This window comes from Pocillopora verrucosa, chromosome 3 (genome assembly GCF_036669915.1).
Source record: "Pocillopora verrucosa isolate sample1 chromosome 3, ASM3666991v2, whole genome shotgun sequence".
Classification (NCBI taxonomy): domain Eukaryota; kingdom Metazoa; phylum Cnidaria; class Anthozoa; order Scleractinia; family Pocilloporidae; genus Pocillopora; species Pocillopora verrucosa.
Genome location: NC_089314.1, coordinates 5,001,788 through 5,028,017, shown reverse-complemented (window position 1 = coordinate 5,028,017; position 26,230 = coordinate 5,001,788). Strand labels below are relative to the sequence as shown.

The 26,230-nt window shown below is 37.5% G+C and overlaps 3 protein-coding genes across 7 annotated transcripts in view; 1 reads left to right on the top strand and 2 right to left on the bottom strand.

Annotated features, from left to right (window-relative positions):
• The window catches only part of LOC131796507 (rap guanine nucleotide exchange factor 6), a 32,653-nt gene extending 30,749 nt beyond the window's left edge, over window positions 1-1,904 (bottom strand). For 4 of the 5 annotated variants that reach the window (XM_059114098.2, XM_059114102.2, XM_059114101.2 and 1 more), the window contains exons 1-2: window positions 1,770-1,904; window positions 584-1,442 (exon numbers count right to left, since the gene is read on the bottom strand). In XM_059114098.2, the coding sequence (XP_058970081.1) occupies window positions 584-673 (90 nt within the window). In that variant the 5' untranslated portion in view covers window positions 674-1,442; window positions 1,770-1,904. The remainder of the gene's footprint in view (window positions 1-583; window positions 1,443-1,769) is intronic. The other variant, XM_059114100.2, reaches the window with a different exon arrangement.
• A 2,373-nt stretch (window positions 1,905-4,277) lies between these two features.
• LOC131796540 (potassium channel subfamily K member 3) lies at window positions 4,278-12,106 on the bottom strand. Its single transcript, XM_059114136.2, has 3 exons — window positions 11,593-12,106; window positions 8,888-9,885; window positions 4,278-5,749 (listed from the first exon to the last, which is right to left on the bottom strand). The coding sequence occupies exons 1-3, from the start codon at window positions 11,912-11,914 to the stop codon at window positions 5,429-5,431; spliced, it is 1,641 nt and encodes a 546-aa protein (XP_058970119.2). The 5' UTR covers window positions 11,915-12,106; the 3' UTR covers window positions 4,278-5,428.
• Window positions 12,107-22,187: 10,081 nt separating this feature from the next.
• Window positions 22,188-25,946, top strand: LOC136279984 (GDH/6PGL endoplasmic bifunctional protein-like). Its single transcript, XM_066164549.1, has one exon. The coding sequence runs from the start codon at window positions 22,325-22,327 to the stop codon at window positions 24,746-24,748; it is 2,424 nt and encodes an 807-aa protein (XP_066020646.1). The 5' UTR covers window positions 22,188-22,324; the 3' UTR covers window positions 24,749-25,946.
• Window positions 25,947-26,230: the final 284 nt, after the last annotated feature.

Here is a 26,230-nt window from a genome sequence, read left to right as displayed (position 1 = left end):
AATCTACTTAACCATTAATAGAACAAAAACATAAATGATATAAAAATTAGACTGGCAACGAGCCTAATGAATCTATGGTTAAATGTGATCAGTGCATACCATACACGATTGACCACACAATTAAGCAACACATGAAAAACATTTCAACATCTACAGTTGAGGAACCGGCTTACGTTTTCTGCTTGCAGGTATAAATCCAGACAAAGAAATACGGGTTTTTTAAATGCAATGCAGAATCGAATGTAAGATTAAAACTTCTATATCAAGCTTTATTTATTCCTCAAAACACACTTGAAAACGAATTAACGAATTTCATTTAGTTCGGTTCAGCGTCATTCCGAGTGTATCTGAGAATAATTTTAACGTATATACAATGCAAAATGACAAGCCTAAAATCTATGATTCATTGTCTACGCTTTTTAAAATCAAATACCGACTCGAAGTATTTTTGTCGTCTTAAAATGGAAAATTACAAAACACTATTCACGTTGTGAAATTGACAACTATTCAGATCAACGTGATTTGCAAAGTTTCACGGATCATATTGCACAAGATCTAAAACAAACAGTTTTGTCTTACTTACCGCTTGTGTTCGCTGTTCTAGGGGCTTTTGAAGGCAGTTTATAAACTGTAAATTATTGTTCAAGTTACTTTCACCAAAAGCCGTGGTCATCTTGCTTCAAATATGTCGACGAAATGAAAAATGTTGTTCAACCGGTTGGTATTAAATCTCTTCTTGGAAAAACAGTCAGCTTAAGAATTGCTTCCTCGCAGAACGAAGCCATACGTGATTATAGGAGCTTTGAATTCAATGCACGAAAATTCTTGCATTCCAACGAGGAAATGAAAGACTATAATTCACTATCCGTCTGCACAACTCGTACATAACAAGTTAGCGTATTTACATTTCGCGGCTAACAAAATGGCGGTGTGTAAATAGCCCAGATTAGATCAAGCGTTGTCGTTGTGGATTATACCAGCCTCTTGTCTCCAGTTTAATCACACCAAATGTAATGGGCAGTCAAAAATCCTGGTTACTTGAATTCAGTCCAGATTTTTCTTTGTCGAACTCGTTTAGGTTCACTTGAACAGTCGCTGTTTCCTCCAACAGATGTCTTCTAAGCAGAAGATAAAATCAACAGCACACTTAATTCTCGCGTATCACAGTAGTACACAGTAGAATACTGAGCCAAATCAAGCAAGGAAAAAACTCTTGATGCGATGTTCAATTTTGAAATTCTGGCGGCTTCCTCTCATACAGAAGAAAAGCACAGCATACGCCAAATACACTGTGTTCATCCGAGCAAGTCGTTTGATTCACGCAGAATCCCTCTCGATCTTTGAAGACACAAGATTACAAATAGATTTTCTGCCGGTTTTTCGTCTAAGCCGGTTAAGGAAAGACACTATACATCTGTTCACGACCTCTCTATTTCACAAGTCTGGTATAAATATAAAACATAAATATCAGAGTAAGCAAAATTGGCTAGAATAAACGAATGGTAAGAACATTTGATCGATTATTTTAGTCACGAAAAGCACTAAAGCTCCAACTTGTCCATAAAAACTTCCCAATTTGATCAATTTTTACGGAGATATAAGTAATATTAGCAGCCCACATTAATGTAATAGATGAAATGGCCTCCACACAGAAATTATTCCTAGAAATTAAAGACAGCCACAAAACATTTCCTCCATACCAAAAGAATCGTCGATGTGGCGAAACGTTTTCCGTGCCTGTTTAACGAAGAGAGAAAAAGATAACTCACCTATATCGTGTAACAGAAAACCAACGACTAAAAGCTCCTTTCAGACTACTTTTCGTTTCAAGTTTTGCTTAATTGTCTGCTGTGGAGTTGAAGTTTTGAAAAGGTCGCATCCATATCCATAAATTTGCATGTTAATCAGCGGAAGTCTCGTTGATCAGGTGACCAAGTTTTACGAGAAGACGAGAGGACGAGAGGACGAAAGAAAACTAAGCAGATTTCCGGTTAAATGGTATGATAGGTACGTACCAGGGGTATAGAGAAGATGATCAACACTTTTCGTATAAAAATTAATCAGTCATAGAATTTGTTGTTTGGCTGGGTAATACTTAAGAACAACGGGAAGTTTAAATAATTTTAGCAAGCCATTACAGAAAATTGCTGGGCAACTTTTATACCGTTTAGCACACCTTTCAAGTAACTTTCAGAGAATCCCTTTTAAGAATTTGGAGCATCTTGTAGACGGTCTAAGCCTCATTTCAAAGCAGCAAACGCACATTTGAAGTCAAATTTGAGAAAAAGCGTATCCCTTGGAATGAGCACCTACTCCTATCCCCTTTTTTGCCCTTCGCTCACAGCCCCCCGACTCGCGAAGAGGCACACCCCCTCGATTTATAACGCAAAATGCTGCGTTACCAATCCACAACAGCCTCTTTTCAGCTGACTGAAGCGCAGCTTTCAACTTGAGGGATTCAAAGCTTTTGGGAAGTTGTTTATCATTGTTGCCTGCGATTGCCGCTATCGTCGCGAAGCTGAACAGGTGCTTATTCGGGTGCTTATTCATCCTTATTCAAGAGGGGATGAAGTACCTTGTACTCTCTTCACCTATTATAGAGGTGGTCGCGAAGAAAGCTACAACCAGATTAAAACTTATTGAAATATTTTACATCGCAGGATACTTGATTCCATGTCGGTGATTTCGCAACAACTAGCATCCCTACCCTCTCATCGAAGGTGCTAGCGGACCAATTTACATCCTCGAACTGGGGAGAGAGGAGAATCAGTTTGCTTGGTGTATACATGTAGCCGGGTTTTACTCATGACGGATTTTAGCGCAGTTTATATTCTCTCGATTTTAGTCAGCAAAGCTGTTTTTAGAAGGAGTGGCTCAATATTTTTGTGTTGATGTATAGCCCTATTGGTTAAAATTTATTTTACAGAAAAGGTCGCCATCCAGCTCCAGGTACCAGCCTTAGAATCAACTTGATTTTGTTTAAACTAAGAGGCAAGTCTTAAGTAGATCCATATCCAGAAACTAGCAAGCCACGCTTTTTGATGATCTGTTGCATTTTCTTCTGCGACCAAACATTTTTTGATGACATCCTCCTCTAATCCAACATTTATGGCCAACTTCAAAATAGGAACGAGAACTGAAATAATTAAGGATAAGTCAAATTCACCCGAAAATTTAGCTCGAATGACATATTTTGGTTATTTCTCCTCCTACATGAATCATTTGGAGTTGAAAAGACAAAAACGTAACGTTTCTACGTTCTTGCGGTTCCGTTGAAAACCAGTGATCAAAATCTGTACCCAATTTTGAGCCAAAACGGCTCTTCCTTAGGACGGCATGTACCTAGACAGCTAGTCTCGTACCCACTCATTCCATGGTCAAGCCAGTTACAGTAACACGGTAGGATCTGGGTACGAGATTACTATACAGAGTTCCTTCCTTCTCTATCTTGGTTCAGCGTGCAGTATGCGCATGCCCCGCGCGAAAAAGAAGGCAACATACGATTGGTTGGATTTTATTTACGAAAGTATCTCCCTTTTTTACTTACAGCTGAATAATCAATTACTTTCAGGTCATAATCAAGTAATTGAGATTTGTTTTTCCGTATTTTCATAAATAAGACTATTCTTTTTTTTAGTAATTTCATATTTAATTAATATTCTTCAGAACTCTTTCGATTTGGTTACTATATATTTACAAATAATATTAACATTCTAATTGCAACAAAATCTATTACAAATTGTTTTTTGGGTGTCGCAAGTCATTTCGTAAAACGCTGAGGTGCATGTTTTTTGGTAATAATAAATAACCGATAAAAATAACCTTAAAAAACCTTACTGGGTATTTCATTGATTGACAAAATCGAAATCTGTGCTAAAGACTGCAGGATTTGCTAATTATCGAGTAGAAAAGAGCGTTTCTTGATCTTAGAATACAATGCTCTCGGCCTTCTTTCAGAAAGCGCACATTAAGAGCATGACATTCAGTCAACCGATCCGAGCCTTTGGTGAAGGTGGCAAAGGGTTTTCACGTGGAGTTTGATTAATGATGGTAATAGGAACAAGTAGAGTCCAATTCGGTCTGTAATCATACCAGTGATTAACAAAATGGGACGACCGCGAAGCGGAAGCCTGATTTGTTAACCACGAGTATGATTACAGACCGAATTGGACGACACAAAGTCCTGTTACCAATTAATCATAACTGTTACAATTTCCGAAATAAATAAATACATTTAGGACGACATTCTCCGGTAGACACAATGTCTAAAGTAAAAATTTCTCCCTTTTGAAAATTCCTGTTTTTTTTTTTTTTAAGGATCAGTGGTTGTTGCTATGGTTATTGTGATCAATTCTGTGATTGGTGGATTTAGTTGAATGGACTCAGTATGTTTGGCTGCTTCAACTGTCCGATTACAGGTGTCCGTTTACAGCCAACCGTCTGATTACACTGTCCGATTACAACTGTACATAATGATTAGTGAAAATGGAAGCAGTTAATGCAACAATCACATTTGAGGAAATTGTAATGGTTATGATTGAGCCCAAAATTAACGCACGACGCGTAAATTTTTCAGAAGGGCAAGGTAAGGTGATATTTGAAGTTTTCCCTCACGTGACGAAAGAAATACTGTTCAAAGAAAACGTGACGCAAAAATTTTCTTAATGTTCGTGCGTGAAACTGTGTCAGGATCTGTCTTTGATCGGCGGCGACTTATGCTCGTTTCGAGTCACCCAATTTTTAGACTGCTGCATAGAGCAAGAGAAAGTCAGCTTTGATTAATGCTGTTCCTCGTGCCTCAAAACACCGACTTGACTGTTCGATGCATCGTGAGCATTATCAATGCAGTACAATCTAGTTTAAAAATGGGTCAACCGAACAAAATGATTGCATTTCCTTCTCAGAATGTGAAGGGATGGAAAAGAAAAATATCTGCAAAATTGTCTTCTGGGAGATTTCTTCCTTGTTGTAAGTCTTAGCTTAAAACTTGAGAAAGCTCTAAAACGAGTCCTCGGACAAATTTTTCTTGTTTAAAACTCTGGTCTATCAACACCTATGCTCTCTATCATTTACTTTTTGTTCATTTTCTAGGGAATTTTCCTGAGGGGGCTCTTCAGAGGGCTGCATATTTCTTCATGCTGCGCGGTGATGATGACTTATATCTGCTCTGCGATAGTAAAACGCCAGTTTGACTGCTGCAGTTTATATTTGCAGGGTCGACGCTCGGAAGCAAACTGTTGAGGTTGAATGGCTGCGCCCTTCTGGCAGGAGGGACTGGGTTGAGTTGCACTCATGTGTCCGGCACGTGATTTGCTCCTCTGATTCCGATTGCCTGATCTGTTCTGGGTGTTAGACACCCATGTGATCATATCGCCGACTTTATCTGCAGATGATTTGCTTGTTTTATCCTTGCACATTTCCTTCCTTGCTACCTATTTATAGGCGCAGGCTGCTTCATTTCAAGCTTTTCGTTTTCTGAACAAGTAATAGTCCTTTCTGCTGCATGGTTAGCAAATCCATTCAACATCGACGCGTTTTTTTCCAAGACTTCTACAGGAGGAAGATCATTGTTTATCAAGTGGTTGCCGTTAATAGGCTTGCCTTTAGGAGTAGATGAAAAATTTTTTTCATTTATCTCTAAAGTAGGCTCCTCTCGGACATGAGAATGTTCCTCTTGCTCCACCGGGACTGGTGAGGGGGCTGGGGACGATCGTGGACTTGGATTGGGTGTCATTTGCACTTGCACAACCTATGTGAAATAAAAACGCCGTTTAATATTGGAAGGAATCGAAATCAGAATTTTTTCTGTTTCCACAGGCATGAGACATTCGAAAAGGAACTGTAAAGCCACGTTCAATTCACTGCAGTGCGCAAAATAAGAAAACTTTGGTTGGCAGAGTAGTCGAGGCTGACAAACTTGCGAGAAAATAAAAAGAAGGCAGTTTTCGTCTTCATTTTTTTTCTTTAAACGAATTAGATCGCACCGCAGAAGAAAAGTGTTTTGACTGGAACTTATTCGACCGAACATCTAAACATCATAACAAGTCCGACCTCAAAATATCAAGAGGCAGTTCTCGTCTTATTTTTTCTTTAGGCTCGCACAACCTATGTGAAATAAAAGACGCAGTTTAATATTGAAAGGAATCGATACCAGAATTTATTTCTATTTTCACAGGCGTGGGACATTCGAAACGGAAATTTAGATCCACGTTCAATTCACTGCAGTAAACAAAATAGGAAAACTTTGGTTGGAAAAGTGGTCGAGGCTGGCAAACTTGCGGGAAAATGAAAAGAAGGCAGTTTTCGTCTTCATTTTTTTTCTTTAAACGAATTAGATCGCACTGCAGAAGAAAAATGTTTTGACTGGAACTTATCCGACCGAACATATAAACATCCTAACAAGTCCGACCTCAAAATAAGATGTATCTGACACATTTCAGGACTTTTATATTAATTTGCACCCAGCAGTCAAATTCGAGGCGGGAGATCTTAACTGTTGATTACTTGTGTTAGGCAGGCAAACCGAATGTGGTTATTGTTTGAATATGTCATTCTTTGTTGCAAAATGCGTCTAAAAATGGCGGTTTGGGTCAGAAAAACTAATTTCATAGTTCGATTTCCTTTCTAGCTTTTGAAATGGCACTGAGAATGTGCTGTATATCGCAAGGTGAACTTTTCTTTCCTAAGTCGCATTAAAGAGAAAGATTCCTTGGAAATGGCCCTTGCAGCTTCCATAGAACTAAAAAAATCGTTATTGAGATATTTGAACGCCAATAACAACCGTGTCGTCTCCCCCTTTTTTTCCATATCCTTCTTTTGAGAATCTCTGCTGGAACTGTTCACCAATTCTTATTTTTTTAATGTTTTGTCATTTGCAGGACAATAGTTGGCAATACAATTGTTTTTTTCAATGGTTGGCAGATTTCAGAAACCAGCAGGAACTTCGCATGGAGACAAGCCAATAGAATGATACTAATGCTAATTTGCGATAAAGGAAAACTTTTGTGAACATTGTCCAAAAATTTTAAAACTGGTTTAAATTTAAAATTTTAATAATGTATTTTTCCTTGTGAAATTACAAGTGATATAAATATGCCAAGAAAAAATGTTGCGAAAAAATAACAAATCCAAAAATTCTTACGAAGATGCCACGAAAACTTGGTGTGAACTGAAAAAGCGGTATGAATTTTATTCGTAGGCAGAGCTTTAAAATTTCACTCAAGTTTAACACCTTCAGTTTTACGACTGTGTGTTTGCTTTCCAAAGACAATTAAGGTGCCAAACTTGAAAGTCATCAGCGCATTTTGGGTTTGTTCAGCAGTATTAAGAATTTCATAAATTACTAACTCTCGACGAAATTTAGCGCGTCAAATTGCCAAAAAAACCGCTGAGTTATACAGCGTAATGATGTGCTAACACGTTTATTTACAACACACCCCAATTCCTTCTTCTGACGCAAATAATCACCAAGCTTACCCTAAAAAATCACAGGAAAATAAAGCTTTAAAATCATTTCAAAACGAGAATCTGGTACATCACGCATGCTGACCAATACTTAACCTCACTCGGTAATATTACCACGATTGAGTTTTCAGGCAGCCGAGTCAAACTATCTAAATTCTGCCATCGTCTTAAGGTATGGTATCGTCCATTTAAAGCGATGAAAAATTTAGTCGAGAGTTTTACAAATTTATACCTATATTTCAAAAGAAAGAGTAAAATATTAGTTCAAGGCAGGGGCGTATAGACGGCAAATATCATTAGAAATTGACAAGACAGTTCTTTTAAACGACTACAGCTGTCAAAAGAACACGTCACGGCAACTGAAACAACCAAGCGTAGGTAAGGAATACTTTAGACCGCATTTCGGGTCTAAGCAACGTGTTTTTAGCAACGTGTTTTAGTCTAAAAAAAGAATCGTATTTCTCTCTCGCTGTGAGTTATCATAGTGCCAACTTTCGCAAATGAAATTTTTGGAGGGCATAAACAGAATAAAATAATGAACACAAATCCAGCTTGTGCTTTTTTTTTTTTTTTTTTTAATCCAAAGCAACTATAGTTCTGTTTACGGCTGTTCGACAAATGTTCGCCATAGAAAGATGATCTCACAACAGTAGCTTTAAATTCGCAAAAAATTACCATTTGTAAATGACTTTTGATATTTTTGTATGAGAAACAAACTTAGGTGCTGCAAAGGCGGGAAAATTCTTTTGAAACCTCAACAAAAGAAACATATTCTTGTGTCAAACTGTAAGGCGCTGCATTGAATATTAATGTAGATCGATCTTATTTTAATTTCGGCGCACTGCGAACATAAAAACAAGCTAAATTACAGGTGCTTCTATTGAAAAAGTGGCATCGCTATATATTATTCTAAGGCGTCTTTGTTTTTTTTTAACTCGTATATCTCACATCCTTTTAAAGTCAAACAGGAATTGAAGTTCGTTTCATTGCGACTGCGACAAATCTTCCGGGTTTTTATTTTTGATGGATTCTTAGGGAAAAAAAAAGGAATAAGTCTCAAAATTAAGATTTAAAAGCAATTTAACTGTAACCCTGGTTTACAGTCGAATCTAGTTCTATGCTTCACATTTACTTAAACATCAGTCAGCATGAACAAAGGAAAACCGTGGAAGCTACAGAAAGTCATTAAAACCCATCGATCAAACTAAAACCGTGGGTTTATAAATGGTTCGCATCTCTCGTTCTTTCGGTCATCTCAACCTCAATGAAAACCAAAATAAAAACAGAAAAGAAAAAAAAAGAAACAGGGCAGAACAGAACTAAGTTAAACAAGGTATCTAGTAGTCAATTTTTATAAATTTTGAATTCTGATTTGATTTTTGTCTTTGAAGCGATAAAATTATTCACAAACTAGAATACTTACTAGTTCATTTCTGCTTCCTCTTTTTTCTGTTAAAGTATTTCTTCTCGAATTTCCTTCATCAGGAGCGACTTCCCTCTCAATTTCGTCGTGACTGTCGCTTCTGTTTTCGAATGACAATGTAGAATCCTTTCTCGGACCTTGCTCAGTCAACGCTCCCGCAGATTCGACTGGAACAACTTTATTATTAAATAACAATTTAGGTCTAGTGCAGTTTTCGAGAGATCCTTCGTTTTTTGAAATTTCCCCAGTTTGTTCAGTATTTTTAGTTAAATGTAGAATTGGCGTCGGGCCTTGAAAGTCCATATTGTCGGCAGATCGACTGCGATCTAGAACTGATCCACCACTCTCAGGTATCCCTGCTCGCATTACTGACTGTGAGTTTATTTTCGGAGGGATTCTGTCTATTTTAGGCCTGACACCGTCACCGGGGCCTGCTGGTCCCATTCCAAGTTTCCTTAAAGCTTTTGAATTCAAATTTCCAACTCTTAATGTTTCAAAAGGATCTGGCATAGCTATAAGTTTAGTTTTTTCTTCGATAACTCCACTTATTGAAACAATGACACCAGACATAACTGCCAGTCCTACAACCATATAGATGAGATTCAGAAACTCCAAAACAACGTTGGTTGCCTCGTCATCTTTTAAACCGGTACGATTCCCTGTTACAAAATCACCAAATCCAATGGTCGATAAGGTAACGAAACAAAAATAAACCGAATTCTCATAGGACCATCCTTCTAATTCGTGAAATCCAAAAGCTGGGATTATTATTATCACCAGTAGCAAAATAAAAGCTATAATGGCAGTCTTGATTTCCAGTTTATCTGATTCTCTGTTGTAAACCTTTCTTTCGAAACCTTTTATAATCGAAGAAATTTCCTCAGAAATCCGGTTACCCACGGAACGAAGAGTCAGACCTGTTAAGGGAATTCCAACTAATGCGTAGAAGATACAAAACCAACGACCCAAAGACGAAGTTGGAACTAGATGACCGTAACCTGATGAAGAGAAAAAATACAGTACAAACCCTTAGCCGGAAAAAGATGCACAACTCAACCATGCAAGTTTATTTTCAAAAACATATAAACCTTAAGTGTAATAATAGCTATACTAATGATTATAATAACACCAAGGATCATAGTAGCAGAGATAAATATAAAGTCACTTGTATGATTTGCTACCTTCTCTTCGTGTTTTGCGCCAAAAAAAACCTCGCAAAATTTAGTGCTCTCACTAACATCCCAACGTCTCGTGTTCCTTTTTCGTGCGCCTGGGCAACTGTCAGTGCCTAAACTACGTTAAGCCCCAACAAATATTTGTGTGAGAGCGACATATAAGTTAAATACAGATCCATTTTAAATCCAACGAAGTTGTTATTAATTTGTTCGGGCTATCAACGCGTCAAAGTTGTGATTATAATTATCGAGAGTTCACTCAAAAACCACGGTTGAAGTTTGGAAATTTGTTTTTCCCGCCAGTTCTACTGCCAGTTTCACTTAATATCCAGGCCCAGGATCTTAAAACTAGACGCCTAAAAATTGCTCTAGTTGATTACAACACATTAGCATTCGAGCTAAGCAATACTTAACCTCCACATATGTTGTTTATCTAAAGCATTTGAGTGCTTTGTTGCGGCAAATGACCGCAGTGCGTTTTGCGGCTAGAATCTGCGAGGCGGGTTGAATGAAAACAAAGATATCGAAAACAGACTGTGTTAGCTCGATAAAGTGATCATCTTCGTTCCTTAAAATGACATGAGGATTGTTAATTTAGAAGCATAAATCATGAGCGGCTTTAGCCGTTGTCTAGTAAATGTAAATGTTTGAGGTTTAAATAGTAGGGACATTTCTATACCCTTTCGCGTCTTTACAAATGCTTTTGTAATACTTCCGATAAAATTGGCTTGCGTAATACCTTATAATATTACCTACATACACAATTAATCGAAGAGAAATGACAGAACCAAAAACAAAGTTCTGATAGACACATAATTATGAAAGAGTGTTCTACATCGTAGCATCATTTTTAAGGATTGTTTATTTCCTCGTACTACACGATGAAATGGAACAAGCAGATAAAGCAGCCAATAAATCCCTGCTGTAAAAATTCTAAGAGGTTTATGCTTGGGCAGCCAATTTAAGCATATTGTTATTACATTTTCAGGGATGAATAAGACCAAATATTCGTTCTCGACGTGGAAGATTGAGTTTCCTCTCTTATTTGGCTGATTATTCTTCAATGTTATAAATTTCTTCGAGTGCTGCTGGCTGCGTTTTCCTCGGCACATTTAAAGCCTTGAAAAATTTAAATATTAAACAATCATTGGACACAGCTGCCTCTGATGAGACGAAGCCAAAATTGACCGAATCTGTAATGTCTAAGCATCACTACGACTTCTTTGAATTCATGCGAAACTCTGTCGAAAACAAGTACGAATCGTGCTCTAAACATAACACATCATCGATCTAAGAGCTACCTGCAACAGAGGCGCAAAGATAAATAGCGATTTTGGCTTGCTAATGCTCTAAGTCGCTCTTATAGAGCTATCATTTCACGCGCGCTGTTAGCTGTTGCTAGGGCTCATAATGCGTAAGTCGTATTGCGCGGATTTCAAGCCAGCGAAGAATTACGCCGCGCTCCGCGCAAAATCTACTCTATTGTTACTTCAATCGCCTTTAGTTAACAGCTTTTAAAGATTTACTTACCTATAGTAGTAACTACATTCCCAGCGAAGACAAATGCATTCATAAAATGCCACTGTCCTTCCTTAGGAAATTCTCCCGTCTGCAAATCGAAACCCAGCTCTATAGCTTTCTTTAGTTTCCTAAGGAACTCGTTCATTTCACTCTCGGTAATGTTGTGCTTGGTGAGAAACTTTGTCTTGATGTCCTCGAACGGAAAATTCGCTCGTTCTTTCTTCTCGTTGCGAAGTTCGATCGCTTGAAAAATTGCAGCTCCAACGAGAAGGTAGACGAGAAATAACACAATCCGTATAATCAGCTTCTTTGTATTTTGACTTAATGCCATAATTAAGCCGGAGTAACATAGGGAAAAGAAGTGGAGGAAAGCATACAAACTTTAGTGCGATTTCACATCGTCGGAAAGTCCTCGGAGTCCGCTAGGAGCATGGCCGAGCGTCGCGAAGGCAAGAAAAACACGTTATAACAATATGTTTCGCCGCCGCTAGATTACTCGCTGTTTGGTTGGTAGGCTTGACAATATGGCTTGCACCGAAGACGTTACTACCTTCAACACCTGTTCTAAGAGCATGCGCAGTTGAAATCCACTACAGCGGCAAGCCTTCATTAAAGTTGGATCACTAATTATTGAAAGTTAGTGGATAGAAAACCGTTCATTGAAAAGCCCTCCTGTGAGCTGCAGTATGGACTAACATCTATAAACCATTTTTTGTTGTTGTTTTTTCGGTTTTCCTTTCCAGAACATACGCGGGAAGGAAATTTACTCAAAAATTCCCGGCACGCATTTAAGAGATAAAATTTTCCTCTCGTGCTGTCACAAAATGAAAGCTGGTGTGACGTCATCTTTATTTTGTTGTGAATATTGCATTGACAATAGAGCTTTTCCGGTATAGCGTTTTTCCCCCTAGCTCTGAGCTCACTCGCTTATCAAAGTCAACACACAGCCCCAAACTCATAAGAAAATTGTCCGAGCCCCAGTTTTTGTTGCTTTAGGTTAAAAAATTTGACGTTTTTCGTCACGTAGCCTCAGCTCCATGATGTTAAACGCGAAAAGTTCAGTGTGTTGCGGAAAAGAGAAGAACTGTCAATTTTATCTAATGAAACTCTACACGGATCTTTATTTTTAACCATGATATTTTTAACGGTCGTAACAGATTTAACCGATTCAAGCATACTGTCAGTGAAGGCACAACTGTACGTCAATCGAAGAATAACCCAAAAAAATAAATTTGCCACGCGTTTTTCGTGTTCTCACTAATGAATACTCGATAACTTTTGAACTCAACTGATATCAGGTACACGAAGTATTCTTTGTATGTTTTCAAGTCTAGATGAAGGAAGAAAGACTGCTGCTCAATTATACGGTGAAGAATTTCCAGAAGGTTAAATGAATCCTCAGCTACAATAGAAAAGAGAAAAACCTTTGCATAATTTATGTTCTTCTTGTAATTTTCAAGCGGACTATTTTGGCTCGTTAAGCCAAAATTCTACAGACTAACAAAGGGTGTGTGCATTTTCTCCACATAAGATGGCGCCATGTATTTGTATTTCAATTGAAAGCATGCCGAGGGTAACTTATTTCTCTTAATCAAGATAACCCGGCGTCTCGCTATTACTCGGACTGTGACCATTAAAACCAGCTTAAAAAAAAGTGGAGGTTTCGAATATGAATCACCTCATTGTTCATTCGCGTTGTCTACGCTCGCAACAATAACATTTAGACATTGCCATGGCAATCGCAGGAAAACGATGCCATTTTTTTTTATTGAATAATGGCAGGAAACACATAAATGTTAAATTGATCTGACAAAACTCATTACCAGTTGCGGTGAATTTAAGATGCAAATCGTGTTTTTCGCTTTCTCGTGTTCTAATATTTAGCTATCCTACGTCACGTTTCAAAACGTGAATGTTATACCATACAATAACTAGGGGATCTTATTGAACAGACCACCAGACAACTGCTTTTATCCTCGAACATCAGTACTTTAAGAGAAAGTTTCTTTATTTTGTCGATATATTGCTCGAATTCAGTTAAATTTAAAATTTTAAAATTTTATGTTTTCTGAGCAATTCTTAACTATGAGTCAGTAAGTACCTTTGACGTGTGTTAATTGCAATAGATGGTTACTCATCATTCGTTATCGAGATGGCTTATGTCATATCGTCATTTATTATATTATTTAGTATCCTTGACATTTTTGAGAACGTTATGGAAAAAGTTGAAAAAAAAATCCAAATGCTAGCAAGCAATAAAATGGCAGTTTTTTTTAATATGAAATAAATGCGTTTCATAATGACTGTGACAGCTTCCTTTGATTTGGAAACATCATGCTCCACGCAAGAAAATTGACAAGTTTGGCGTCATGGTATCAAATAAACTTCAGTTTTGACGACTCAAGTCACCCCTTACGCCACGGAAAAAGCACGCTACTTGTTAAATTTACATTTTAATTTGAAAAGCGGGTATACAGAGCAGACCAGAGTGGTAACATTATCAATTATTAAAGGTTATTCGCCTATTCGCCCAACAAAATTAAAAACAAGTCTGTTTTGTCATCCGTTTTTATTTTCTTCCGAAATTACTAAATTTGTCAAGAAAACATGAGAAACATAATTTTTTTGAGGTATTCAAAATTCCTCAGTATTTTTAAAATTTTTTTTCTCTGTTTCATTGTGTTTGAAATTCAAGCACGGAAATTATTCAACTCTTTCCTTAATATCATGACTGATCAAAGATAGCCTCCACCTTAGGGTTCTACGTTTCCGCTAAGATAGAAAAAAATTTCTTTAGCGAAGCAAACGGCTGGCAGTTTTCATAAGTAAAGCAGATCTTGAAATACGGGTTTCCCCACCACCCTTTGAGATGTAAATATAAAAGATATGAAAGTGTGTATGTTTAAAATTTACGTCCTCCACGCTTGCCACGTACTGTCGACATGCGCAATGATACTCCTTCGTCTCATTCTCTGTGAGGGTGCAAGGCACCAAGAGCCCAGCGGAGGCTTCCCTGGGGAATCTTCGAAAGGATGCTCCGTGGGAAATACATTGATCAATTGAAGATCTACTGAACCTTTGTTAATTCGATTGAAATTTGGGTATTGTGGCTCGAGCCACGATTAAGATCGATTTGATATTCGTTAGCCTAAGAAAGGACTGGCTGTCTTACTACGTTAAGATTTTTAGTATTTGAATCAAAACTCTGTGACATTTGCAATTGAGATGCTATGCTCTCTACTAGGGGGAAAACGTCCGGCGGAGAAAAAAACCCGGAGAACTATTCCCCGATGTGCGCGTCTAAGAAGGTAAAGAGAGACACGCCGCCTTTCCCCCTTACATGGTTTTAACCAATATCTTCTCTGACTGGCATTGATAGATTACTACGATCAATAACGCCATTAACTTCTCCTAATCAAGACAATTTGTCACTCTTTTGTTTCTACAAACTATTTGCTGCATGAAACTTGCTCTCCTCGTATAAGAGGAAAATCATTAGGCACCACTAAGCAGCTATTTTTGCTTAAATTGTGGTACTTATTGCCAGCTGCAGACAAGTTTTGTTATTTTTGTTAGATCAAATACAACTTACTGTCGTGCATAACGATCCATAACGAGAGTCGCTGCACGTACCATATTTATGTCTCACGTTCATCGCTTACATTTCCGTGATGTAATGTGAAACGAATATCAATTGCAGTTTGGTAAAATGATTCCGTGAGACGTACGTGCGCAATATTGAAGGCTAACCGGCATGAATAACTCACGTCTTCTTTTTGGTAAGCATACGTTAATATCATTTTTTTTGTACTGAAAACTAAAATTTAAAGTCACGTTATAGAAAGGTGATTCAGAACTTAAGCAAGATATTTTAAAAACCTAAGGCTTTAAAAATGAAGATGATCAAGTTATACGGCAGCCACTGTATATACATTTAGGTGGCAACTGAGGTGTTGAGATGCTCTCTCTCTCTGCAAAAGAAAAAAAAAACACTAAAAAGGCATTTTCGCTAAAATGCTAAAAGGCATTTTCGCTAAAGCAGCAACTCATGAGTGTACTCTAATTGTTCCACTTTATTCTCTCCACTTAAGAACCTTGAAAGACGTCTTAAAAGCTTCGCTTTGTGGACGAGACTTAACAAAGCCGAAGCAGCTGTTCATTTTTTACTTACTCGACGGAGATGTCACCATCAATAATGCCTTTGAGTGACTTTTCTGGTTGCATCTGATGCATGACAGAGACTATTGTTGTTATTTTAAATTATGTTAATCCTGATGCTGTATTTTTTATTACCACGAAAAGTTTTATAATGAGATTAACGTTATTTCCCTTTGAAGTCATGAATAGAAATGTTCACTATTGCAATACTAGTTGTGACGTGAATAAAGGGGTAAGTAAGGGTAAGTAAAGAAACTGTGATGCTGCGTCGGTGGGAGAGTATAGCTGATAATTAGTGTTAACAACTGAGTTTAAAATGTAAATTGGCCACCGTGAAGGGTAAAAAAGCTGACGTGTGACGTGAACTTGTCTTTCGACGAATTTCGAAAACCCGCGCAAATTCCTCAATGTGTCGGAGAAACTGAAGTCATTGCTAAGTTGAAGGCGTGGAACTATATCTTTTTAAGGCTAACTACATTGTAAATCTTCGTCATCACGTCAGAATGTAAATACAAGTGGGAGCTGGGAGAGAGCTTGCCTCCCACCGCTGTGGCCTCGGTTCGATTCCCGAACTTGGGGATGTTTCTCGAAGGTTCCCGTAAAGCTATTCTGTTTTCCTTCAAGATGATAATAAAACTATAAGCTAAAGAAAGGAAATGAACTGATTAGGGTGCCAGAACCTGCCTTTCTAATCTTTGAATTTTGATTTCAAAATATGGCTTCGGGCCTGATAAGCTACCGTAACTTTTGAGAAACGGGCCACTGGCGTCACCTGTGGGGTTTGTTGTTGGTTCTCTTTCTCGATTCTCGCTCAGAGGGTCTCTCCCCAGGTCCAGGTTTTCCTCCCTCCATAATCAGAACCAATATTCCAAATTTAAAATCGACCTGGAGACAGTGGACAGTGCTAAATTTCCATGATTATCATTATAATTATTATTGTTACAAGAGAGAACCTATTATTTCTGCATGAAAGTTGAATTTGCTATCATTATTTATACTATCATAATTATCAGATTATCATGGTTATAATTATTACGGTTATCTTTATTTATTCGAATGAGATCTATCGAATGTATGTTATTTACTCCTTCTCTTTACAAGAAAAAATTGTTTTTGAAATTGAATTTTCTTCAAAAGTTCAGAATTCTTCACTACAGTAAAGAAGACCCTGAAATGAAATGGGCCTTTCTCATGTTAAAAAACCCCACTGTCACTTAATTGAGACAAAGAATATTATTCGCATAAGAACTAAAATTGAATATTTTAATTAGATCCTAGGCTTTGCACTTCACACAGATGGATTGGACATCTCTGAAATGCGTATTTTTGAAATTGGCCATGAAATAAAATGAAACACGAGGAACATGTTGCCTTGAATGAAATAAGATAAAGTTATAATTAATTAATAAATTAATGACAGAAACTTCGAATGAATAACACATAGGAGTCATCCCAACATTGTGTTTATCGTGATAAAATATTAAAAATCTTGCTGATTTGTTTCCCAGCTGAGCAATTACTACTCACCCACTATTCAGCAGCTATTAAGTATTATGATAACAGAATTTCCGTCAGTTGACGAGGTGAGGTGTTCTTTTTAATCTCTCCGGCTTTCATCGAATCTTTTGTATTAATCAAAAGTAAAGAAGGAAGCTGCTAGAGGATGGATTTTGCGTTCCAAGTTTTTCAAAAAAACTCGATTTAATTCTCACGAATAACAGCCTTAGAAACGGTTGCATAGATCTCATTTAATGATAACTTTTAAAGCAAATAAATTCTAAAACTCGACGAAATGACCTGAAATTGCAACCTGAAAACAAAAATAACACAAAAAAACACTATATAAAGGCAAAAGTTTAATTGCTTTATTATTTACGGAGTTCCAGAGCGGAGCCTAATCCCCCATACAAATTAAAGCTTTATAATATTACCCTCTAATGGAGAACATGGGCCCCCCGCGGATCATTTGTACCGTCAAGGTAATGATTAAAAAGCTTGTGACGCAGTTGGCCATTTTTCTTTGATCGTCACAATCGGTAAATAAAATTTTGCATCACCGGCGACTACATTTGCCGGCATTCGCCGAGTGTGTTGGTCTCGCGATTTTCTGACCACCGGAGAACGCGTAGACTTTTGTCGAAGATTCTAGTCGCTTGAGGTTTGCCCAAACCTAACTCTAACCCGAGTAATTCATTGGAAAACGCGCAAATGAAATATAAAAGAAAGTACCGAAGGGAGGAACGCGCAAAACTAATATTCGGGCATTTCTATCCATTCGAGAAAGATAAGTAATCTGACGATAACAAAGGAAAATTTCTTAAAAGCACGACCTTCGTCGATCAATCGCTTTGACGAAGGGCTAACGCTCGAAACGTCAGCTTTCAGTTGAACTCTTTACGGTGGCCAATTTATGCCATTAACTCAGGTGATAATACTAAATTACCCTGTTATAGAAGCTCTTGCTTATTTACAGACAAATTTTCCTCGTCAGCACCTTAGGAAATTTATAGAGAACAGTATGGATAGATTTTTATAAATACTTTGCAAAGGCAGAGATAAAAACTAAATGGTTTGTGTCATTCAATTGCAAAATTCGTTAGGGTTTCCTCTTGCGATGTAACTTGCTAAAATTGAGGTACCAAATCGCGCGATTTTTCACTGGCTTTATGTAAATTGTCAAAGAAATGACCTTTAAATGTTCTGCATTGTTCTGTAAGCTATGTTTATGAGCCGTTCCGATCGTAAATACATTCCAGCATCAATTAATATTTATAGAATTTTGCAATACGAAGCTTTCCTACTGCTAATGCACTGAACCCGTCTGGCATTTCAATCGAAGCGCCAATATCCCGCATGTCTCTCTCTTCTCGTATAACTTTCCCCAAGCTCTCACGGTGTACAAGCTATCTGACTAATGACTGACTGCGCATGCGTTAGATTACGTGGGAAGAACAAAGAAAGAATTGAAAGGAAAGAAAAGAAAAGAAAAAAAAAAACAAGATGGTTGGGGAAAAAAACTTTTTAGAGTAGGGATAAATCTAACTCGGGCTGCTCACAACTACGCTTTCCCTCTTCGTCTCCTTTTTCGCTTCCCGACTACGCCATCTTGGAATTGACGACATTTACGCTACTCGTTCCAGTCCAATGGAAAGCTTATTTCATATCGAAAAGAATGCACGCTACGAGCCATGTAAAGAGGTCTGTGAGTTTGTGTGCGTCTGCTTGTGGGAAGGTTGGGGGAGAAATTTTTCTTCCGGGTGTGTCAACTGGTATCCAAATCTTATAATCCTGTTCGGACCCAACATACCATTTTTCACATCCAACATTATACATGTTACACCAGAATTTTACTATCACACCTAACCACAGACCATTAATCAAAATGATCAGGAAAAGAAAGCAATAATACATGAAATACTATACCAACAATCAATTACTTTCTAGCTATACTGATATGGAAGGGAGAAAAGGGAGAAAGCTTCTGTTTGTTTGCTACCGGTACTGAAAGCACCAATTAGCTTCCGTCAGGAGCCTATTACTCATTAATGGGCTCCTGCTTTCGCTGATTTCTAACAGGCGATTTATTAGATCTTATTACAGGACTGTTTCGAATTTCAAAACAGTGAGCTACCTTGGTGTATAACAATTTGTTTAAAAAAGACTGCTCAATAAAGCGAAGGAATATAAACCCTGCCGAATGACATCTACACTACTCGTTCCAGTCCATTGGAAAGTTATTTCATATCGAAAAGCATGCATTCAACAAGTCATTTATGATAATGGCATTAATATTTATGTTAATGAAGGTTTTTACTACTTAGACTAAATACGGTAAAAAATTAAAGCGAAAACGACATTTAAAGAATCTTAATTGAAAATAAAATTAAAAAAAAAAAACGATCGTGGAAAGCTGTTCCAACCCCTCTAGCATCTGTACGTGGTATGAAGAGCACATAAAGTCTTGCAGTCAATGTTGTACAGGAGAGTATGGGGCTGAGAAAAGTTATTTCCAAAAACATGTCCTTTCTTCGATTATAAATTTTAAATCTAAATCTAGTGCGTAACCATACTTTTCTCTTATGTTGTGCGTATGATTATTAAAATTTTTGTTTGATCAGATATTTCGAGATACTACATGCACTGTTTTAAAGCAATTCCATCTGCGATCCCTTGCAATATCTACTTTTGGTTATATTGACATAAGAACTCAAAACACAAATTCACGGGAAAAAAAGTAGACTTTTGATCCACTGAAAGCCAGTTACACCTATTAACGAAAATATACTTTTTTGGACAACAGCGATCGATGAATTTATTTTTGACTGAGACGGATGACAGATCTCAGTCTTTTATGTTTGCTATGGAGTTCAATACGCCCGAAACAATGGACAGAAAATCTGACCAAAATCCAATGCTTCCGCGGGTAGGCTTACCTCAAATCTTTTAACGTATTTTGTAATATGGTGAACGTACATTCAAATACCATTAAGATAATCTCTTTAAATCTGAAAGCTTCAAGTCGCCCTGTTAAGATCAAGAATGGATTTAACAAAATCTGTTGATAACTTTCAGATTAAGTTGTATTCGGCTTAAAAGGATATTGTAAACTTAGCAAAAAGACAACAACTGAGTACTTTGTTATGGAAGCATTTCGGGTGATTAAAGAGAGATTGCAAATACTCTGTTCGCAATACGCGTCATTTCAAATTTTCTTAAATTCCAAGGCTGTTCTAAGGTCAAAGTTTTTGTGAAGCATTTCTGGAATTCGTTTTAGAGACTTCCTCATGATTAGAACGCAAGAGGGCGTTCTGGGGAGCTAGGGAACCAATATTATTCCAATAGGGGTAATAGATATACAGGTTTAACTGAGCCGGGAAATTTTTTCCCGAGAGGGCTGCAACTTGATTCCCATGAATTAAGGTGGTTCCCTGCACAGAGCTTTCCCCGGCGAAGGAGAGGTGCTATGTCTTATTTGACTGTCTATGTAGATCAGTTTTTGTTCTTTTGGGCAATCACATCCGATCTTTGACTAAGATGTCTCTCGAGAGGAAATGACGCTAACAGAAGGCACAGGGATAAAAAAATAAACTTCCTTATTTAAAAATACGTAAGGCCAACTTTCCTAGCTAAGCCTGGGCAACGCGCATCGCGTTTACTTGGGCGAATTACACATAAACGTGGAACCCACGTGAAAGTCACACGACTTTCCAGGGGGCAACGAAAATCGTGGCACTTGCGTAGAGCGATTGTGTTACGCAATATTAATTTTTAACAAAATTTCATCCAAACATTGTATTTTCTAAAAAGAACCTGCTGTTGTCAGAGCAACAGATGACATCAAGTTAATATTTTCATTATAGAATGTGCATACGCTAAAATATCAAAATAGTTTCGGTTTCTAGAACTCCTCTTCAAATGAAATTTCCTCCTCAATAAATTGGTATTCGTCTTTCTCCATTTCCTGGTGTAACTTTAATTCCATCACGTCTTTAAAAAGCTGTTCAAATTGGTGTCTTAGCGACAAATCTTGAGCTTGCATTAGCGTTAGTTCGCCTCTTATCCATTCAATGCTCATGTCAATGTTAGAAATCCTTTCTTTAAGACTCAAAGGTCCGTTCTGTTCTAAAATGGCTACGTCATGATCATTTGAAAGGCTTTCACTTTCTTTCACTTTCGCTGAACTTTCAGACGTTTCAGCACTTTGTTCGTTAGCACAGTTTGCTAAGTAACGTTCTTTGCATTCCTCTGCTCGGTAATGTTTCATAACTGAACCATTAATCGTAACTTTAACATGTTTTTCTGACCCTTTTAAGTCGGCATCCGAAGCGTGACTATCTGGCGTTAAAAGGTCTGAGGTCTCTTCTGCGACTAAATCGCCAAAGGGCATCTCTTGTGGGGCGGTAAGAACTTTCCCATCTGAAGTGAACAGCGACATCTCCAAAACATTGTTATTATTGCTTATGTTACTCGGTCGCTCCGCTGGTTTCCCTGTGTTGCTTGTCATCGAGTACAATTGACCAACCTTATAATTACTGTTGTGACAGCTATCAGAGAATTCCTTGTGTGAGCTTCGTTCGCCAGTTAAAGTTTCCACAGCGGCCATACGAAACACGGGCCGTTTTCCAAGCTCGGTTCAAAATGCGTTTAGCGCTCACTTTCCAGTGCAGATAGGTTTTTTTCTATTTCCTTGCTTTAAAGCTTTCGCAAGTGATTTACTAGTAGACTAATTATTTCCTGTGAGATTTACCCCTAATCTTGTTATTTCCCTCATCACTCACCCAAATGTTAAACTTGGAATGTAATGAGATATTTTAAGTAATGACTACATCGCGTGCTTCAGTCACGTTAACCGGAAATCCTACAGGATATTTTCTTTTTTTTTTTTTAAAACGTCCTATTGAGTGCATCTTAAAAAAACGTAGATGATGGTGGGAAGCTAATAAGATGTGGAATCGAACATTAAAAACAGAAAAGAGAAGAATTCAGGTCTTAATGCACAATATAGAAATGAAGTACGATTTGTCACGCAGTTTGCGTTATACTAAATGCAGAACTGAGTGGAGACTGGGTTTGAAAGTTAAAGATGGTGCCGAACAGATTTAACCTCTATGCCTTGGCAAGGCTGTTAATGGTACTTTTGTATTCCGGTAGACAAATTTCTGCTGATGATAGTCAACAATCTCAGCATTTACCGCGAAATGTGACTAATATTGTTTTGATTGGCGCCACTGGGGACCTCGCAAAAAGATATTTATGGCAAGGTTTTTTCTCGCTCTTCATAAAAGAATCGAATGAGAGGAGTACTGTCAGAGTCTACCCTACGGCGCGTGAAAGTGTCGAGTCTGGCCAGAAAAAGATTGATGATATCTTAAAAGCGTCTTTAAAGTGTCCTGAAAGCAAAACGTTAAACTGGTGCTTAGAGAAGAAGAAAGTTTTTGTGGATCAAAGTGTAAAGGAATACCATCGACTAAAAAATGACCAAGATTTCATATCTCTGTGTCAGATTATGGGCGATGATATAGCGGCAGGCGAAAGAGAGAGGGGCCTCATTTTCTACCTGTCTGTGCCTCCATTTGCGTACACACAGATAGCGAAAAGGATTGATTCCTTCTGTCGTCGTGCTGAAGATAAACATGGCTGGATTCGCATAGTCCTTGAGAAGCCTTTTGGTTCAGACCTGGCCTCTGCGCAGGAGTTAGCTCGAAGCTTGTCGAATTATTTCGACGAGAAGGAAATCTACCGAATTGATCACTACCTTGGCAAAATAGGAGTTGCTCAGATCTTAGAGTTTCGGTATAGCAATCATAATTTATACAAAGATTTGTGGAACAGTGATCACATCGAAAGAGTAGAGATTGTTTTGAAAGAGAAGAATGACTGTGAAGGGAGAACTAGCTTTTACGACCACTATGGTGTTATCCGAGATGTTATGCAAAATCACATGACAGAGCTTCTTACTCTGGTTGCCATGGAGTTACCAGACAGTCTGAATGACAGAATAAGCATCATGCAAAATAAAGTGAGGCTGCTGAAGGAGATCAAAGCTATGGATAGATGGAGTGGTGTTATTGGTCAGTATAAAGATTACAACACGCACTATGGCCAGGAAAATAAAAAAGATGACAATTCAAATACCCCAACTTTTGCTGCTGTGTCCATGTTTATCAAAAATGCTCGCTGGGATGGTGTGCCTTTTATTTTGGTTTCTGGAAAGCAGCTTGATGAGCGCACAGCTTATGTGCGTATAGTTTTTAAAGACAATGTACATAAAGTTCAATCTGGAGCATCATATGATAATAACTGTGATATCAGGCAGTTAGTGTTTAACATTCAAGGCGAGAAACTCACAAAACCAGGTATACTTCTTTCAGGTTTTCTTCCAAAGCCAAAGTCTTTTAATCCATTATCATCAGTAGCAATTACAAAGGATCAGTTGTTTGGTTGTTCAGCCAACAGTTTCAATGCATTTATCTTCAACAAATCAGCTGATGCGTATACAACTCTAATTTCTGCTGTCTATCATGAACAGAAAAACTTATTTGTTGGAATGGAAGATCTCATATCTTCATGGAAAGTGTGGTCTTATTTTCTGGACACTTTGAAAAGGGCATTACCTCGCCAATATGACCAGAAAAGCTTGGATGTGTTGAATTTTGTTACTTCAGGAGAAAGACTAGAGTTTTCTTCAAATAATGATGATGGAAGTTGTGATGCAAACAGAATATGCAAATCCAATGAACCATCTGCTAACTATTACAAACAAGAAAAATTTAGGAACAGCGATCTGGTAACTGGAACAAAATCCCAAGTAATAAGAACTCTTGCCAATAAAATTATTGGTCATGCCCTCAGAGAGGTATCTGCCAAAGGGGTCTTTCACCTGGCCTTGTCAGGTGGCACCTCTCCTGTAATGCTCTATGAGATCCTCGCATTTATGGCCAAAGAGTTCCCATGGCATCATTCCCATGTTTGGCTTGTGGATGAACGATGTGTCCCTCTAAATAATCAAGAATCCAATTTTTATTTAATTTATAAGAAACTTTTGCAACATGTACCAATTTCTCCTTTCAACTTTCATCCAATGCATGTTATGTTAAAAGGTGGATTGTGTGAGCAAAGTGATGAAGGAGCTGAAAATTATGAGGCTGAGCTCAGCAAGTCCCTCAGCAATAATCAGTTAGATTTTGTTGTTCTTGGATTAGGTTCGGATGGTCATACAGCTTCTTTGTTTCCCCATGAATCAGCTCTAAATGAGAAAGAAAAATATGTTACTTTATCTGAGAGTGGTCAAGATTCTGCAGTGAAAAAGAGAATGACAATGACTTTTGGCTTGCTTAACAAGGCTAAATCTGTGGCAGTTCTTGCTATGGGTGATCAGAAGAAGGATATAGTGAAAACTATTTCCAGTGTTAATGTTGATATATGGAATTACCCTATAACTGGCCTTGACCTAGAAAATGGAGAACTGACTTGGTTCATTGATAATATTGCTCTTGATAGTCATTAACAGGGCTACAGCAGTACATCACAGCTTTTAAATCTTAACAAAAAATTATTTAGCTAAAATTTTGGAACCTGAACAAATTGAGTTTATCAAGTTTATTTTGTCCCTTTTGGGTTTTTTTTCTATTGTGTTGGACTAACATTTCCAAGCTTCCTTCACATTGAAGGTAAGTTTGCTCATTGCCTCTGAAAAAAGCACAATTTTAGAATGAAACTTGCTTGATATGCAAATATAACCTTTCAAAAATGGAAATTTAGTGCATTTCTTGATGTATCAGTATCTTATGACTTTGAAGAGTATCCTTGTCTGGTTCATAATCATTGGATCAAAATTTCTGTTGGGGCAACCACCTACTGGTGTGATTTAGTCAGCACAATTTGGGTAGAGCACCAAACTACCATCAGGACATTTGAGTGGCAGTTGACACCTGCTTGTTTTCATCCCTTCCACCTATCTAATGTTTACCTATCAATGGTAGTTTCATGCTCATCATCACCAAACAGTATTGACACAATGATTTGAGCACCAAATCTGAAAGGACTCTTCACAGTTCTTTTTGCTTTTTTTACTCTTGTGTATTGTGACAATCATGTCAGAAATAATGGGTTGAGTGGTTGGTGTAATGACTTTGTTTTAAACTTCTGGGGAAAATGATGTAAAGGTCCTTGGGTATTGTCATCCATTTTAGCTAGGAAGTGCTTCAGCATGATGAATATGTGTATTTAAAAATCTTTGTGTGTGTTTCCCTTTTGAATATCATATGTTTTCCACTTAAAAAGTCTTAACTGTTCAATGTATTTATTAGAATTTTTAATGAGCTTTGCCTCCCTTACAGGCCTCTGTCTAGTAACCCCCTCCTCCCCCTCTTCTTGAAACCTAGGAAATGAATCAGTCTCAGGAGGCATGTTATTACAATATTTATTATGAATAATTAAATTAGTAATTTTTAAAATAAACTATTAGAAACACTATTATGGTGTTTTCTGTTTTTATATACCACTGTATTTGTTCGAAATATTGTTTGTGTATATTTATTATGGTTACTTTTCTGGGTGCCTGCTGCATGGGCTTTATAAAGTTTTCCTAGATCTTACGTTACAATCATGTAGTTAAATCTCTTTAACAGAAACAGGCATAGATACACTTGCTTATCAGTCTAAGTGTGGTGTGGTAAAGAAAGGTGATAGTCTTCTCAATTGGAAAAAAAAGCAATAAAAAGCTCTTAAATAAAGAGCCCTAAAGACTAAAATATTTTCACTTTCCTAAGTATAAATTGTTGATATTTTTGTCAACAAAAAAATGTCAGTTTTGTAGGAACACTTTCACTATCCATCTGGCCTTCCTATACTGTCCACCAAAAAAAACTTAATTATACTCCTGTAAGCACTAATGGGGATTTTCACTCTGCTCGCACCATTTCAATTGCTTTGCTGATAAACAGACCCATGGGTTTCAAACTTAATTGATAGAATTGGAAAATAACCT